This window comes from Alligator mississippiensis, chromosome 14 (genome assembly GCF_030867095.1).
Source record: "Alligator mississippiensis isolate rAllMis1 chromosome 14, rAllMis1, whole genome shotgun sequence".
Taxonomy (NCBI): Eukaryota; Metazoa; Chordata; order Crocodylia; family Alligatoridae; genus Alligator; species Alligator mississippiensis.
The window spans coordinates 4,500,584-4,515,417 of record NC_081837.1 but is presented as its reverse complement, the minus strand read 5'-3'; the positions used below and the strand labels follow the sequence as shown (position 1 = coordinate 4,515,417).

At 39.5% G+C, this 14,834-nt stretch overlaps 1 protein-coding gene across 10 annotated transcripts in view; it reads left to right on the top strand.

The window, feature by feature from the left end:
- The window catches only part of BCAS3 (BCAS3 microtubule associated cell migration factor), a 445,712-nt gene that overhangs the window by 97,512 nt on the left and 333,366 nt on the right, over positions 1 to 14,834 (top strand). For all 10 annotated transcript variants that reach the window (XM_019493311.2, XM_014608078.3, XM_014608076.3 and 7 more), the window contains exon 13: positions 10,039 to 10,132. In XM_019493311.2, the coding sequence (XP_019348856.1) occupies positions 10,039 to 10,132 (94 nt within the window). The remainder of the gene's footprint in view (positions 1 to 10,038; positions 10,133 to 14,834) is intronic.

The following is a 14,834-nucleotide window of genomic DNA, read 5'->3' as shown; positions in this document are numbered from 1 at the left end:
AACTGTGCTGTCAGAAAAACAGCACCGTTACACTATACAGTACAGTGTACCATGAAAAATTATCAGTGGGAAAAATTTCTTACATCAACATTTTAAACTGAGACAAATGTTCTGAACTAGATTTCTTTATGGAAGTGGAGGTATCGTAAGAGTCTTGTATGTTTGCTTCTCTTTGTTTTTTTAAGAAACTCAATTTGGGAGTCTTTATTCAGGTTAGATCCCTACTGTTTTGTAAATTGAGATTTTTACATAATGTATCAGCATTTACTTTAAAAAACCCAACAAAACACAACACAAAATATGCCCCTATTTCAGCACACCCCCCCTCCTGTGTTTTAGGGGCATTGTGTGCATCTTATTTTAGTAAAATATTAAAAATAATCAACAGTGATGTTAAGTACATTTCTTAACTGAAGGTAGAAACAATATTTTTCTGTCCAGGAATATAATATACTTGGCTGCTTCCAGGAATTAATTCGAAGAAATATTTAGCCACATCCATACTATGCTGAAAGGAGATTTATTTTGGATGGAAGACCCTTCTTTCTCAAAAATCAAATAAAACAAAACCTGAAGAAAATAGCACAATTATTTTATTTAAGATTTTAGAGACTCCGTTTTTAAAAAATCTGTTGACCTTTGGGATTTGTTTCGTTTCCGGGAAAAAAAATTCTGTTGACTTTTCTTCTAATGTCAGGAAAAAAAAAAGAAAAATCTTACTTCATAAATTTCTCATGAAGCCTTGTTTAATGTGGTCATTATTTCTGGTGGTCATTGTCTGCGTTGATGCTTCTGCATAGGCTGAGAAATAAAATGATTTATCTTAGCTTCTTAAGTCTTGTTATATGTGATTTAGAGGTTTTTATGAACTTGTCCTTTGACCTTAACAGTAGTAGGGACCTATCAAACCTAAAGAAGACTGTAGAAAAGTAGTTATAAAAAATGACAATGCTTGCTTTGCTTGAGCAATACTTCACTGGCATAAATAAGCCATTATTGCCAGTAAAACAATTTAGGTTTTGTCTTAAACCCCTGATGTAGACAGTATTCTTGAACACAGAAATCACTTTTAGTTGTTCACATTATTATGAGTTGGGATTTGAAAGCACTACTGGAGTTCATCATTTATTTTTGGTGGCGAGACTAGGTCTCAGAATTTTCAACATTTTTTTTTCTTTATTTTCCAAGAAAGGAAAAATAACCCTTCTTTGGCATTGTTTTTCTCGGCCCCGACGGCTATCTTCAGGCAAAAATGGGGGGGTGTCAAAGAGGCTTGACAAAGACAGGGTATATTTTCAGTTGTGTTTAAGAGGCCTAGAAAATGTCTGTTGCTGTACAGCACTGCCTCTACAGGTTACCTTCCTATATAAGGTATGTTCCTGCTGGGGCATTGCCAACCCTCCCTCCCTTCATTTCCCCCATTGCTGAATGGAAATAATCCATCTTGAGCGTGCTGCGTAGCTCGAACACGGCAGAGTCGAATTCAGCCCATTACGAGTGCCTAGGAGGTTGGCAGTGCTCCTGCTCTCGCGCTGACTGTAGCAGGCAGGTCTGCAGAAAGTGGCACGTTAGTGCGTAGATGGCACAGATTTGCACTCGCTGGGTTTACATGGCTAGTTTTGCAGCATAATTGATTAAGGCTCCAATTCCGTAAAGCACTTAAGCACACGTCTGACCTTTTAAACATGAGCAGTCGTGCTGAACTAAACGGGGCTGCTACGTTTCAAGTGAGGCACAGGGATGAGGCAGGTATGAGACGACACTGGGTAGCATTCCTGCTTCTACCTATGTAGAAAGGGAAGAGTCAGGATTTGTGGACTGGGGGGAATGTATGTACCCACTGCCAATTTAGGCCTTCTTAAGTTGCATAGGAAACCACAGGGAATCCGTGGTGCCAAATACATTTGTTTTCTGCGCTGGGTTAACCCTTTCCACGTACTGCAGTCAGTGATTTGTGTAGCCACTATTTTTTGTGCATGACTTGCAAAGAGTTTTTAGAAGCAATCCTAGATCTCGGGGTGATTTTCAGAGACACTGAATGTTCGACTCGCAACATGTCACTGAGAACTTCCTTCCTTATCTTCCAAGCTAGCCCCTTCTCTGACATAGTACAGTGACCAGTTACAATGCCCTGTGCCCCATAACCTAATGCAGAGGGCAGCAACATATTGCCTGCAGGCTAGATCTGGCCCACAAAGCCATTGGATCCAGCCCAAGGAGTGGGGACCTTGGGGCTGGACATGGGCATGGGCAAACCGGGCGGCTGCCCAGGGCCCTGACGGAAAGGGGGCCTGAAAACTCCCCCCTACCATTGTCTGATTATTATTATAATTATTGGGGGGCCCGATACTAAAAATTTGCCGAGTCTAGGTATGGTGCTGGTGGGCCGTCAGTGGTGGGAGGCTTTGCCCCGGTCATGCTGGGCTGGGCACTTGGACCATGCAGTGCTGAAGCTGGGTAGCAGAGAGAAGTGGTAGCAGGCCCTGGGTCCTAGTGCCAGCCTGTCTTTAACTGGAGCTGGGTCATTCCAGCCCAGCAATGCTGGAAAATGTTACCGATCCTTGATCTAATGGAATCAAACAACTGTATCATCAGAAGAATAACCTCTTTAAGATGAGAAACTAACTATAAAGATATGAAATAAATGCAGAGTTAGCAGGTGTCTTTTGCCAACACTTTAGGAAGTGACTTTGGTTCTTTTCAGATGGGTGAGGATGAATTAAATGAGATGTTTTGAGGGGAAACACAGTCCGTAGGGCCTACAACAGCAGGAGTCTGTTGACCTTGGAGACGGTGGTTTGCATCCATCTGTGTGCACCGGCGTGCAGATTCACCTGCGTGGAAGATGACGGTGGAGCACATTTTGAATAGTTAGGCCAGAAGTCTTAGTAGTGATGATTTAAAGTCCTTTCTTTCATCCGGTCTACCCTTTTTCATAGGCAATCACGAATGTAGCAAACATGCTGAAGGTATTTCATGAGATACGGTAGCAAATGGTTCCTTAATTTGAAATCTTATTAGCCCTCTGTTGAAAAAGACCACACATCCCAACAGCAAAGAAATCCTTGAATTTAAAAGTGTTAAATCTCTGGAGAAAGAAATATTTTTAGTAAACCCTATTAAGGTGGACATCTCGGTGAAATCTTGGATGTGGCAGTTGTTTACGCGATAATTCCTACTTTTAAAAACAGTGGTACTTTGAAAAGGTTTGAACCATAGTGTCATTAAAAGAAAAGCATAGAAATGTTGAATTATTGGATTTGGCTGTCACGTTGTATATGAAAACTGAATAAAAATAATTATCAAGAAGCCTAAGTAACTTTGTGGTTAGCCAAAATATGTTAACAAGGTTCGTGTGCTTGTTTAAACTTCTTTTTAATGAAGTGTTAGCAAACTTTTCAGTTAGCTGTAATGGCTATTTATTTGGATCTGTTAATTAGTTGAAATGGATAAAAATAAACCTATACAGATGTCCCTATTTTATAATTGGAAATAAATGCATAAACCGTTAGTGTGTTGAGTTTTAAAGAAAAAATATTTTCTTTCGACCTTTGATTCTTTATTCTTAATTAATTCGTCAACTGGGCCACCCACATTTAGTCCTCAATAATGACCTTTCTTAAAAGTCTGCAGTTTTGTGACTGAATATAAATCTGTTAAACATCTAACATTTACTTGACAGTTTAAATATGAGGGAATTTAAAAGTAAAAAGCTTGAATTTTTTTTTAAATATTTTTGATAGAGTGATTAACGATAGATCATCATGTCAACCTCAGATTATCCGAAAGACGTGAAAATTACTTGAGACAAATTTTCAACATTTACTTAGAAAAGTAACCTTTAGTTCTTTTTATATTTTAAAATGTGATCGGTAGGTTTTTTTTTTCCCTGTTCCTTATTAACGTTTTATTGCATTAAAGAGGAATTCTCAGAAAAAAAAGCAGGCTGGTGCAGTTTCAAAAGTTCATTTCCATTTGGTAAGGAGTTGATAACAATTGAACCAAATAAAGATCCTTATCAGGTAGCCAGAACAGTTGTGAAACTTCAGTCTAAAACAAAAAGAAGTTTAAAAAATAAAAGGTATTCAATAGTAAATCTGTAACTACATGCATAATCCCACTGCTTATTCATGCCAGCACTTTATTTATAGAAAAGTGCAATTTTCAGAAAAGATAATTTGATACTCTAACGCTTGTATACTTGGCATCGGCTTTCTTCACTTTTTATATCTACATGTATTACAGAAGAATTCTCTTTATATGTAATATAAAAAGAGCAACAGGATTCCCTCAGAGCATAATACTGTCTGCCTTACTTTTATTAAAGGGGATCTGTTTTTTGTCAAGAAGACATTTTTGTCTCAGATAAATGGTTCAGGCTGAGCACAAGGCTGTTTTGAGTTTATGCTGGATTCTATTAAAAGGAGTGCAGTAGTTAATGCTACAGATTTATCACTTTTAGCCCTTTTCCACTGATGTTTGACCTTAGCTATAATGTTTTTTTTTTCTTTGCACATACATCTTTGGAGCTGAAGTTGACACTGGACTGACTTTAGTTGTTTAAATCCACTGAGAATTTAATAACGAGATTTTTTTTTTTGTATGTACAGTAGTTAACGAATATTCAACTCTTCATATTTTTTGTTGCCTAAATTGATTAGTTTGATTTTTTTATAACGATGGTGCCATTCTTTCTTAAGTTTATTAAGAATAAGTCCTGCTTGGTTACATTTATGTCCATTTTTATTTGTGTTTTCGTGGTTTATTTAAAAGCAGTGCCTGCACTTGGGTAAATGCTGTAATTTGCCTTTAAAGATGAACAAAAATTGAAGTCATATTTGTCGATAGGTACTGTTCGCTTTAAACACAGAAGAAAAGTACAGTGCAGGAGGGGGAAAAAGCTTTAGCTTAAGCTATGCCCTAAAAGCAAGTGCTGTTTTCTACCTTTTAGGTGTAATCATCCCCAAAGTGTCTGCTTTTTTTTGTATCTTTTTAAAAGAAGATGGAGACTATTTTTATCCGCTACAGTGTCCCGTTGAAATGCAGTCTGACCAGGCCGATAGAGCTGGAGCACTGGTTGATCGTGTTCCAATAAGCTCTACGTTCGCCGAGTTTCTTTGGACAGTCGCATTGGCGCTGTCTGTTGGAGGGGCTGGTTTGCCATCTCGGACGTGGTGATTTGCAGGTTCTTTACAGAAGAGGCTTCATGTTATTTTTATGGAATTTTATACTGTAATGATCATGAAATCAGTAAGGAAGCTATGCGAGCTCTAGCACGTATGTCTAAGAATAAGGTCCAGATTTATGAAGCTCTTGCTAGTGCAGACCTTTGAGCAGTCTTTCAATCCCGACTCCAACTGCAGTGTTTGGAGGCTGTTAACTTAGCGAACAAGCGATATCCAACCTGAACGTAAACACAGTGGTCGATGTCCCGCAGAATTTCTGTGGGCTTTTTCTGCTTTGCAGATGGGAACCGGAATGAGCTGCTTCTTCCCGACTCGTTGGCAGCAGCTGCATACATTATTAAGCAATTTGTGCCACTCTTTGTTTTCCCCTCCAAGAAAGGCATTTCCAGCTCCCCTTTCCCAGTTTGTAATGTAACGGAAACTCAGTGGAAACGAACCAGTTTACAGTGTCAGCATTGAATTCATGCGCCTGCCTGAACCATCCTCCACCCGCTCCAGTCCCTCCAACACCTTTTGGAGGCCGTTCTTCCAGTGCAGCCTCAGTAAATTCAAGTGTTTCCTTCCCATCATCTGTGCAGACTTTCTGGAAGAAGCCCAACTGCAGTAGATATTTTTCTACATTGAAAGATTATTGCAATGAGTTTTTGGATGGCAAACCAGACTGGCCAGCCAGGGGAACTGCATTCCCTCTTCCTTCCAGTGTATGTAGGCATTATAGAGACAAATAGGTGTGTGTGGAAAAGGGCGGTCCTGACATGAGAGCAGCGAGTGGCCTGTCTGGTCTATAAGAAGGGGAAGAATGGTAAAACAAACTGAAAAATGGGTACAGTTTGAAGATGTGAAATACCAATTAGCAACAATCAAATGAAGCCATGCAGATCCCTATGGATCCCCTTCCTCTATTCTGAAATGATTTCTTTTTTTTTCACTTTGATTTAAAAAACACGAGCAATCTTTCTTTAACCTCATCCTTCCTTTCCCAGGTGGGTGTGTGGGGGAGCTAATTCCATTTTCTTTGTGGCTTCGGTGGTAGGCAGGAAGCGAGTGGTATTTTTATGCAAAGAAGTGTTGGGGTTGTAGGATGTGAGAGGCTAAAGTTCATGTGTTGCTCTCCACTTTCTGTTTAGTAGTGACATTTTTTGAACAGTAAAGGTATGTGTGTTTATTTGGTGAACATAACAGGCTGACATTTCTGCTCGAATATGACAGCTTTCCAAGTGGCCAGGCTCTCCGAGATTTTGGGGTTTCTGCCATCCACAAGGTCACAGTTATGGTTTGGCTTTTTTTTTTTCTCTCTGAATGGTGGCCTTAGGAAACGGATAATATGTCAGTAAGTTTTTACTACTTTTAAGGAATGATTGAGTGGTGGAAAGATGAAAAAGCTGATTTATGATGGAGATTATTAATGGGAGATTAAATGGGAGATTACTGAAAAACTAATATTAGCTCATCAACCTAATGCCATTCCAAGGAGACTACTATTATTATAAGACATATTTTCTGAAAAGGGATGTCTAAAATTTAAGCTGTCTCAACATTGAAGCAACATAACACAAATACTTGACCAAATGGTTTTAATAAACATTTGATACCTTTTTCTCCAAAATTGCATAATTTTTGATGGGAGAAGGTTGCATCTTATAGACTAGATAATGTGGCATTTTACCAAATGGCTGAGAAGCAGCTTTAAAATGTGGGCACACTTAGCAAAATTATGGCTAATAGAGTTTGACTTTGCACTGTGTTCAGATTAGCACGCTTAAATGGGTCTCTCAATACTGAATTATGTTGCAAAGTACTAACACCTACAGTTTTAAAATGTTTGTGTCTTTATAACAGCCAGACTATTCTTTTACTGCTGTAAAGAATTTAACATTGCAGGATTAATTGTCCCATTCAAGTTTTGGCACTCCAAAGTTAACCTTACTAAAATAATCCATTTTGATGTCCGTATAAGAATCCATACATGTTTTAGCAGCAATCCAGATGCATCATGATATCTGCAGATTTCTAGGTTAAAAGAAATCAGTGTAACATGACCGGGCTGAAGGAATCTACTGTTTCTTTTGTAATTCTAGTTGATGATGCAACTTACCTTTAATTCAGGTGACAAGACTTACTAGAGGAAGACTCAGTTGCATAAAAGTGGAAGCATGAAAAGATGATGTATAGGAGGTATTTAGTGCAGTTTCTATAGGATGAGAAAAAGAGCACTCTTTCTTTGAAATGCTCTTAGGAAGATCTCCAGACCCTTTGGTTAGTGGCTCTGGAATCAGGGAGGAATGCTGACAACGGAAAGCAAAACCATAATTGTGCTTATGCGACAGTGCCAAGTAATTTGAACATTTAAAATAAGTCGGGCGCAGGCCTCCTTATCCATGTTACGTGACTTCTTTAAACATTTAAAGATGATTTCCCTTTTGAAGCATAAAAGTAACTACCTCAAATTATCCCCAATCATTGTTGAGAATAGGAAGTTTTTAAATCCCCCCCTAACTATTTTAGAACCAAACAGACAAATTATTAGAAGCTCGCACCAGGTAATTTTATACCACCTGGCGGTATAACCATTTAAAAACTGATTCCTGGGTTGCTTATTGTAGGTGCTATTTACTTAATATTGGTTATACTGTTCCTGTGTTGTCAGATTTGTCTCGTGATTTATGGTCTAGGATTGTTTTCTGATTGCTCTGAAATGTCCATCTTTAACACGATTTAACTTTTTAACTAAAGAATACAATTTTTTTTTTCTTGCTGTTCTTAACCCAATGCATCCGTGTAGTAGTTTCCATTTTCTGAAGCTTTAAAAACCTCTTCACATAGCCCGATGTCGATAACATTTTGTAGGGTACGCTCCGCTTCGGATACGTACACAGCTCTCTTGGAGGCAGAATTGACTCCTTCAGTCTGTAGTGTCTCAGCGTAATGTTATTTATTTGTTTGATTTATATGCTATCTTCCCTCTAAGAGTCTCGGGGCAGCTTACAATAAATATAATTAGGTTATCAGGTTCTGAGTATTGTGTTTATATGCCAAGGACTGTCCTAACTGAGGGTATGATCCCATGGATGATTCATACCAGCGCAGGACCTTTATCTTCAGTCAGTAGATTGGATGTGTGACAGTGTGGTGCTCTCTCATTGTACTTAAATACTGTAAAATAGGTCATTTAATTGGACTGATGCACAATTTGCCATGGTATTCCCCCCCCCCCCAACAAAAACCCAAAACAAAACATAACCTGCTTGATTAATAAGGATGTTTGACCTATGTAGTCCTATTGTGCCACTCTTCTGTAATACTTAACCTCCATTAAGGGCATGTCAAAATTTAAAAAATGGGTTTTGTTACACAGTTGCTTTCAGGTATAGCTGCTTATCCTTCTCTTTTCCTGTGTGCTTTGTATAGCTGGACACCTTAATTCCATCACATTCAAGGGAAGGGTGCAAACCAAATGGCATCTTTGATTTCCTCCCCCTCTTGCCCCACTTGCAGATTTGTCAGCACTGTACACTTTAAATGTCCCAAAGGGAAAAGACCTGTTCCATGATTATGTGACACCTACTTTACAAGCCCCACTTATCTGTTCTTTTTCTGAGTAACCTTTTTTTTTTTTTTTTCTTTCTGTCTTCTGTTAGAAAAATCACTTGTGGTCTATACTTAAGAAGCAATTATGCGCTCTTGGGTAAAATCACCCCTCCTTAATCCCCTTTAAATTGTCCCATACAGATAGGTTAGGTGCAGAACGAGACCACTTACCTTCAGGTTGGTAAGTGCAAGGCTGTTTCAAAACTTGTATTTGACAGACCTCCTAATCATGGGCTTAGGGCCACACTACATGTCCAAACTTAAAGCCATCTAGATGCTGAGCTTAGTTTAGGCCTTTGACAGACATTACCCTTAAGATGATGGCTTGGTTAGCAGTGACCTGGCCACAAGTTTAATTCAATTAATGGCGTGATAAAAGGAGGAATAAGCCACAAAACACATGTATTAACTTTGTGGCACTTTTAATTGGATGTGTGGCCAGTGCTCCCAGCCTTTGGAGCTCGCTGGAGCTTTTCAAGACTCCCATGCGCTCCGCAGCTGGGACCCCACATCAGCTAAGAGGAGCTCCCAGCCATGAGAGAGCGGCACCATGTGCTCCTGCATGGGAGACTAATCTGCTGATGGGGCTCTCAGCTCGGGGAGCGCCGGGAGCCAAGCCTGCTACTTGCTGGTACTTTGGTGACGTGGAGCGATGGGAACTGATGCTGGATCCCACAGTCATGCCACCTGCCACGCATGTGGCAGGAAGAGCAATTGTTGGGATCCTGCATCAGATCCCATCGTGCCTTTAAATTACCACCTGTCCGGGGCCTTAATAACACAAAAAGTAGAGTGTCTCTCTGCAAACCCGTTCTGCAGCCACCCACACTGCACGCGGCAGTTCTTCACTTCAGGTTAGCTTTATCGATAAGGAACAGAGAATCCCTGCTTCCCACATGAACCTGCCCAGCCTTCTTCTAGCCTGCAGTCGCATGCTTTAGGGATCATGCGATGTCCTCTCCAGGGCCGTGCGGAAAACTGTGCACTTGTGTCTGGATGTTTGCTAAACTTTGCATGTATAAATACTTCTAGTCCGTGCTAGGATGTTCCTTTTGTAAACTGGATACTCAAAAGTCAATGACTTGGTGTGACGTTTCATTCCTTACGATGAAGCCAGTAGCTTTCTACTTTTTCAGGCTAGGCCTTAATTGGTCTTCCAAATGTGGCAGAGAAATGGGGAAACACAGGGGTGTTGAATGACTTTGTGATTTTAATGCATGTTTGTGCCATACAAAAAAACCTAACCTTCTTTTGTTTTATGCAGGTGCTTGTTAGTGAGGACTCTGATAGCGATGGTATAGTGGCCCACTTCCCGGCACATGAAAAGCCCATTTGCTGTATGGCTTTTAACCCCAGTGGTAAGTTCTTCTGCCATAGTTAATTTTATAGCATATAGTATGTAAAGAAAACAAGAAATGCAGTGTATGTTCTGTTTCTTTGGGGCTGTAAAAAATTACCACCATTCTTTACTAGTCTATTGTGGGACGTGTAAAGACTGACTTGGAAAACATCGATGTCTGTCTCATTGGGTTGAGCATTGCATGCCAGTTGTCAGAGACTGCATTGGTCTTTTCTGGGAATTTCAGCTTTAGGCCAGCTGTACTCCTCTATGGTGTGCGTATACAAAGAAACCTTGACCACTGCCTAAAAATGCATATAACTGAAATATTGAAAGAAATTATTTTGTTAGTTAAGTGCATCAGATCTACCGGAAATTGAGGACCAAAACTTCCCTAAAAGGATTCTTCTTCCTAAAATTGGGAATAAGTTGGGTCATTTCAAATGAAATCTTTCCTCCAAAGGTAATAGATGGTGCCACAAATGCTTTGTGGATCTGTAACTCAAGGTTCTGCTCTTTTCCTTTTAAGTGGTATGAACCACAATCTGAAAATATTTTAAAAACCTCAAAGAGAGCACCTTTTCCCCTCCTTCCTCTTTGCAGATGAAGAATGATTATGGGCAGGTGAGATGCATCCTGTTAATCTCATTCAGTTGACAAGGAAACCATGTTTATTAGTCTTCTCAAGGCGGAGAAATAACTTTTTGATTGACTGCATAGTGGTCATTGAAAGGGCTGGGGAATTAACGGTTTCCGATTCTCTAAATTAACGAGTTCTAAAATGTAGTAAAATACTCTGAAGATTCATAGATGCTAGGGTCGGAAGGGACCTCAACAGATCATCGAGTCAAAGATGTTGAAGATGAAGTCACATTTCAGAGAGCTAAAACTGAATAGATGTCACGTATATCTTCACTTGCAGTGACCGGTTGGACTCATTTTGACATCCCATCTGTTATGTCAAAACTCTTTAACAGTAGCATGCAGTTCAAAGCTTCCTTACTATTAGTGCTTTTGACGTTTAAAAAAAAAAATCTTATTTCATAATTCAAAGATTTTGTTCTGTAACTCTGAACATTAAAGTGAGAATGTACTTTTTGGATTTTAAAAAGGTAATGTTTCTGTGCAGGGTGGCAAATCTTTGTTTGGTAGAAATCATAATACATACCATTCGCATGGTTTTGAGAAACTGAACTAAGTAGCACTCCTTATTTTGTGTAACACTTTATGAACACTAATTACATGCTTGTGAAAGGGTCTCCTGTTATTGTGTACATTTGCAAAAAGCAAAATGCTTAGGGAAAAACAAACGAGCATGACAGAAATCTTGTGTATTGCTTGAAAGAGAGATTTGCATATGCATGGAAAATCCTGCTTGCAGGCTGGCGCTCTGTCTGCTTGCCCTTATTGTGAAATCACAATCCTCTTTCTGATGGACAATAGATGTTTACCATAGATCTGATCACCGAACAAAACGCCCTGTAAGAAAACGCTGTTTTCTAAACATTGTGATTTGCTGACAGCTTGCAAATGCTGCATGTCATGAAACACTTGCAGAAATGGATAACTCCTAGGAAGGTGTTAAATCATGCTGTCCACCTTATTTTTTTTTTTTCTATCAAAATGTCAAAATAGTTTTTAAAGTGTTGTTTCGGCTCCGGACAAAATGAAATCTGCACCTCGACTTAGTACGCTGGATCTTTTCTTAGTAATATCCAGGTGGATTTGCTTGGTGGCAGCACTACAAGTGACATCATCCTAATTCATTGCAAACTGGCGTGTTGCCATTCAGGTTGATTTAATTGCAGAGCATAATGAAAACAGGAGGTGGCTTTTGCTGTCAGGTTCTCCGCCTGTTATGCAACCCTGAGGCACTGTTTTCTCAGGGTCTAACACCATGTTACAGAAACCTCGTAGCAGTCTATAAAGACTTTCACTAATCATTGCAATCGATAGATGCTGCTCCTTTCTGCGTGTAGATTCATGGATAATCAAATAGCCAGATATTCATCATGTCATTATACTAAAACACCCATGAAAATAAACTTTACAGATACTGAATTTTGGGAGGGGGGGAAAAATGCATGCACTGTGGTTCCCAGGCACAAAATAAATTTGCGATTCTTCTAAATGAGTGCTTTATAAATACATTTATAATGGACCAAACATGAAAGTATATGCAAATATTTTTATGTTGAATTCATGGAGTTTTATGTAACACACTAGTTCTTAATTTCAGCAGTTAGGAACCAGACTGTATTCTATACAGGACCCTGCCAGAGAAGGGGTCGGCAACATTCTTGGGCAGAGTACCAAAAGTCCCTGCATCCTTGACATGTAAGACATTGGTGTGCCAGATGTGGACAGCGGGGGAGCTGGATGGGACCTGATCCTTGTTGTGGCAGTGTAGCCACGGCCCCTTCCCCACCATCTGCCCCAAAGTGTGTGTGCCAAGCAAAACGCCTTCACGTGCCACTCTGGCACCCGTGCCAGGGATCACCTACCCCTGTACTAGAGCAGTAGAATGGATTTGTGCACAATAAAGATACCGACTTTTAAGATTTTCTCAGTATTGAACAAGCAAGCAGTTTGTGATGATGATTAACCGTAGGTGATGATAATGAAACGACGCAATGGCACTTAGGGATGTCTCGCTCCAAAAGTAACTGTTAGCATAAGCTCAGCTTCAGTTTAGGACAAAGACCATCAATAAGCCCTAGAAAGAAGGGGTGGAGAGAAGGAATTATTGATGTTGGTGTCATCTGTTATCTTATCCTTGTTCCTTTCTTAGACTTAGAAAGCAAATCCGTTGCTGTATCGTTAGTTCCCCAGCTCTGTTAATTTTACTGCGGATCAGATCCCAAGCCCAGTGAAAACACTGGACAGACTGTGGGGGCATGTTTTCTCAGCAGGGTAAGTTGGACCAGGCAGAATGCCGTGCTAATGGGGCAAAGCTGTTTCTGGCACGTGAGCCAGCTTGTTTAGATCTAGCGTGGGCATCTCTACATGGTACTGCATTGCAGTGTGTAGCAATAGCCTTCTTTGACTTCCATGGGCTATGGATGAGGCTCCTGAATCGTCTTTGTCAGTCTGGTTTTCTTCTTTTTATTTGAGGAAAATCTATTTAGCCTTTTTTTTTTCGTTATGACAGGACGAAAAATTATGCTCTTCACATTCTTAAAAATGTTGCTCTTTTTCATGTAGGTCACCTGCATACAGAAACTTGGCATATAGTTAGCATTCATTTTGGATGAGGCACATGGCCAAGTTTAAAAAAAAAAAAAAGAATTGGTATAATAATAAAAAAAAAACCAACAGCCCCCAAGTAATTGAAATATCACTTTTAAGCATGCTTAGTTGGGCAGCTTTAGATTATTAAGAGTCCAGACAATCCCAGTATACATCTTTCTGGCCCATCCAGACACCAGAAGGCTGCTACTAGGGCAGTGGATGTTAAGGGAATTGTACATATCTCAATCTAAAACAAGCAGCAAATCCCACTTTAAAAACTGACTTGACAATAGATTGAGGAAAATCACAGGGAAAGAAAATTGCAGATCCTGGTAATTTAGGTTTTCTCTGCTTTTTTGTTTTTGTTTTGTTTTGTTTTGTGCTTTTTTTTTGCTGTGTTCAGCAAATCCAAAGCTTTCATTTAAAAAAAAAAAAAAGTTGCAAATTGTTTGCTATGTGGAGTTTTTCGCACTACAGCTGGAAGCACTATGAACCAGGGGCTTCATCCACAAAACCCCCAGGTCTGCTGGGATTTACCAGAAGCCAGTGCTGTCCACATACAGTCATGCCTCTTGGTTTTACAATTTTAAGATTTAATAGATATGTCGCAATTCAGTAAAAGTAAAAAAAAAAAAAAAAAAAAAAAAAAAAGACTGGGTACCCTTTACCTATTTGATTGCTTTTTCATCTTTGGAAATAATTGCTAAATGGCATCAAGACATATATAGGCTAAGTGCTAAATGCAGCAGATCAGTATAGTTATTTTCTTTGGTGGGAACGTGATAATCAAAAAAAGACTATTCGAGCCTAATGCATCTGTTCTCTTCTCCAATTAAGTTGTCAGCTTTAGTTCCACCATTGGTGCCAGTATTTCTTTGTGTTGGCCAGGAGAGAAATTTCTTACTGCAGTAATCTTGTAATATTTTTGGAAGAGGATTTAGTGAAAACAATTCCAGGACTGGGCTAGGGTGACGCAGGTGCTAAGGCACATGATTGACAGCCCAGAGGTCTCAAGTTGGAGGCCGTAGCAGAAGTGCTTCTGGTGCTCCTTTCAGATTCCAGAGAATCTGTGAATCCTGCTAAATACCTTGTCACGGGAAAGAAAAAGGACACGAAAGTAAAAGGACACGAAAAAGAAAGAATTCCAGGACTCATGTTCAGGTACACTGGGATCCTGCTGTGTGCTTATTTATTAATAAAAGGCTATTAACAATTTATAGCTTGCACTGAGTATTGCACATCTTTATTTTATATAGAGAAGTCACACACCTCTATGTAAATTTTACCAAATTTGCAGTTACAAATCCTATTGGTTTTTAGACCTAGTGCCATATGTGTTGCTTGATGCTTTTGAGACAAAGATGAAGATGTAAGGTCCCGCCCTTCCACGTCTCTCTTTAGACATCATATTTGAATTGGTAAATGCTGTTACAATACTCCTACAGTTATTCTTCAGGGGCCAGGGCCACAATCTAGACGTTGCCTATTAA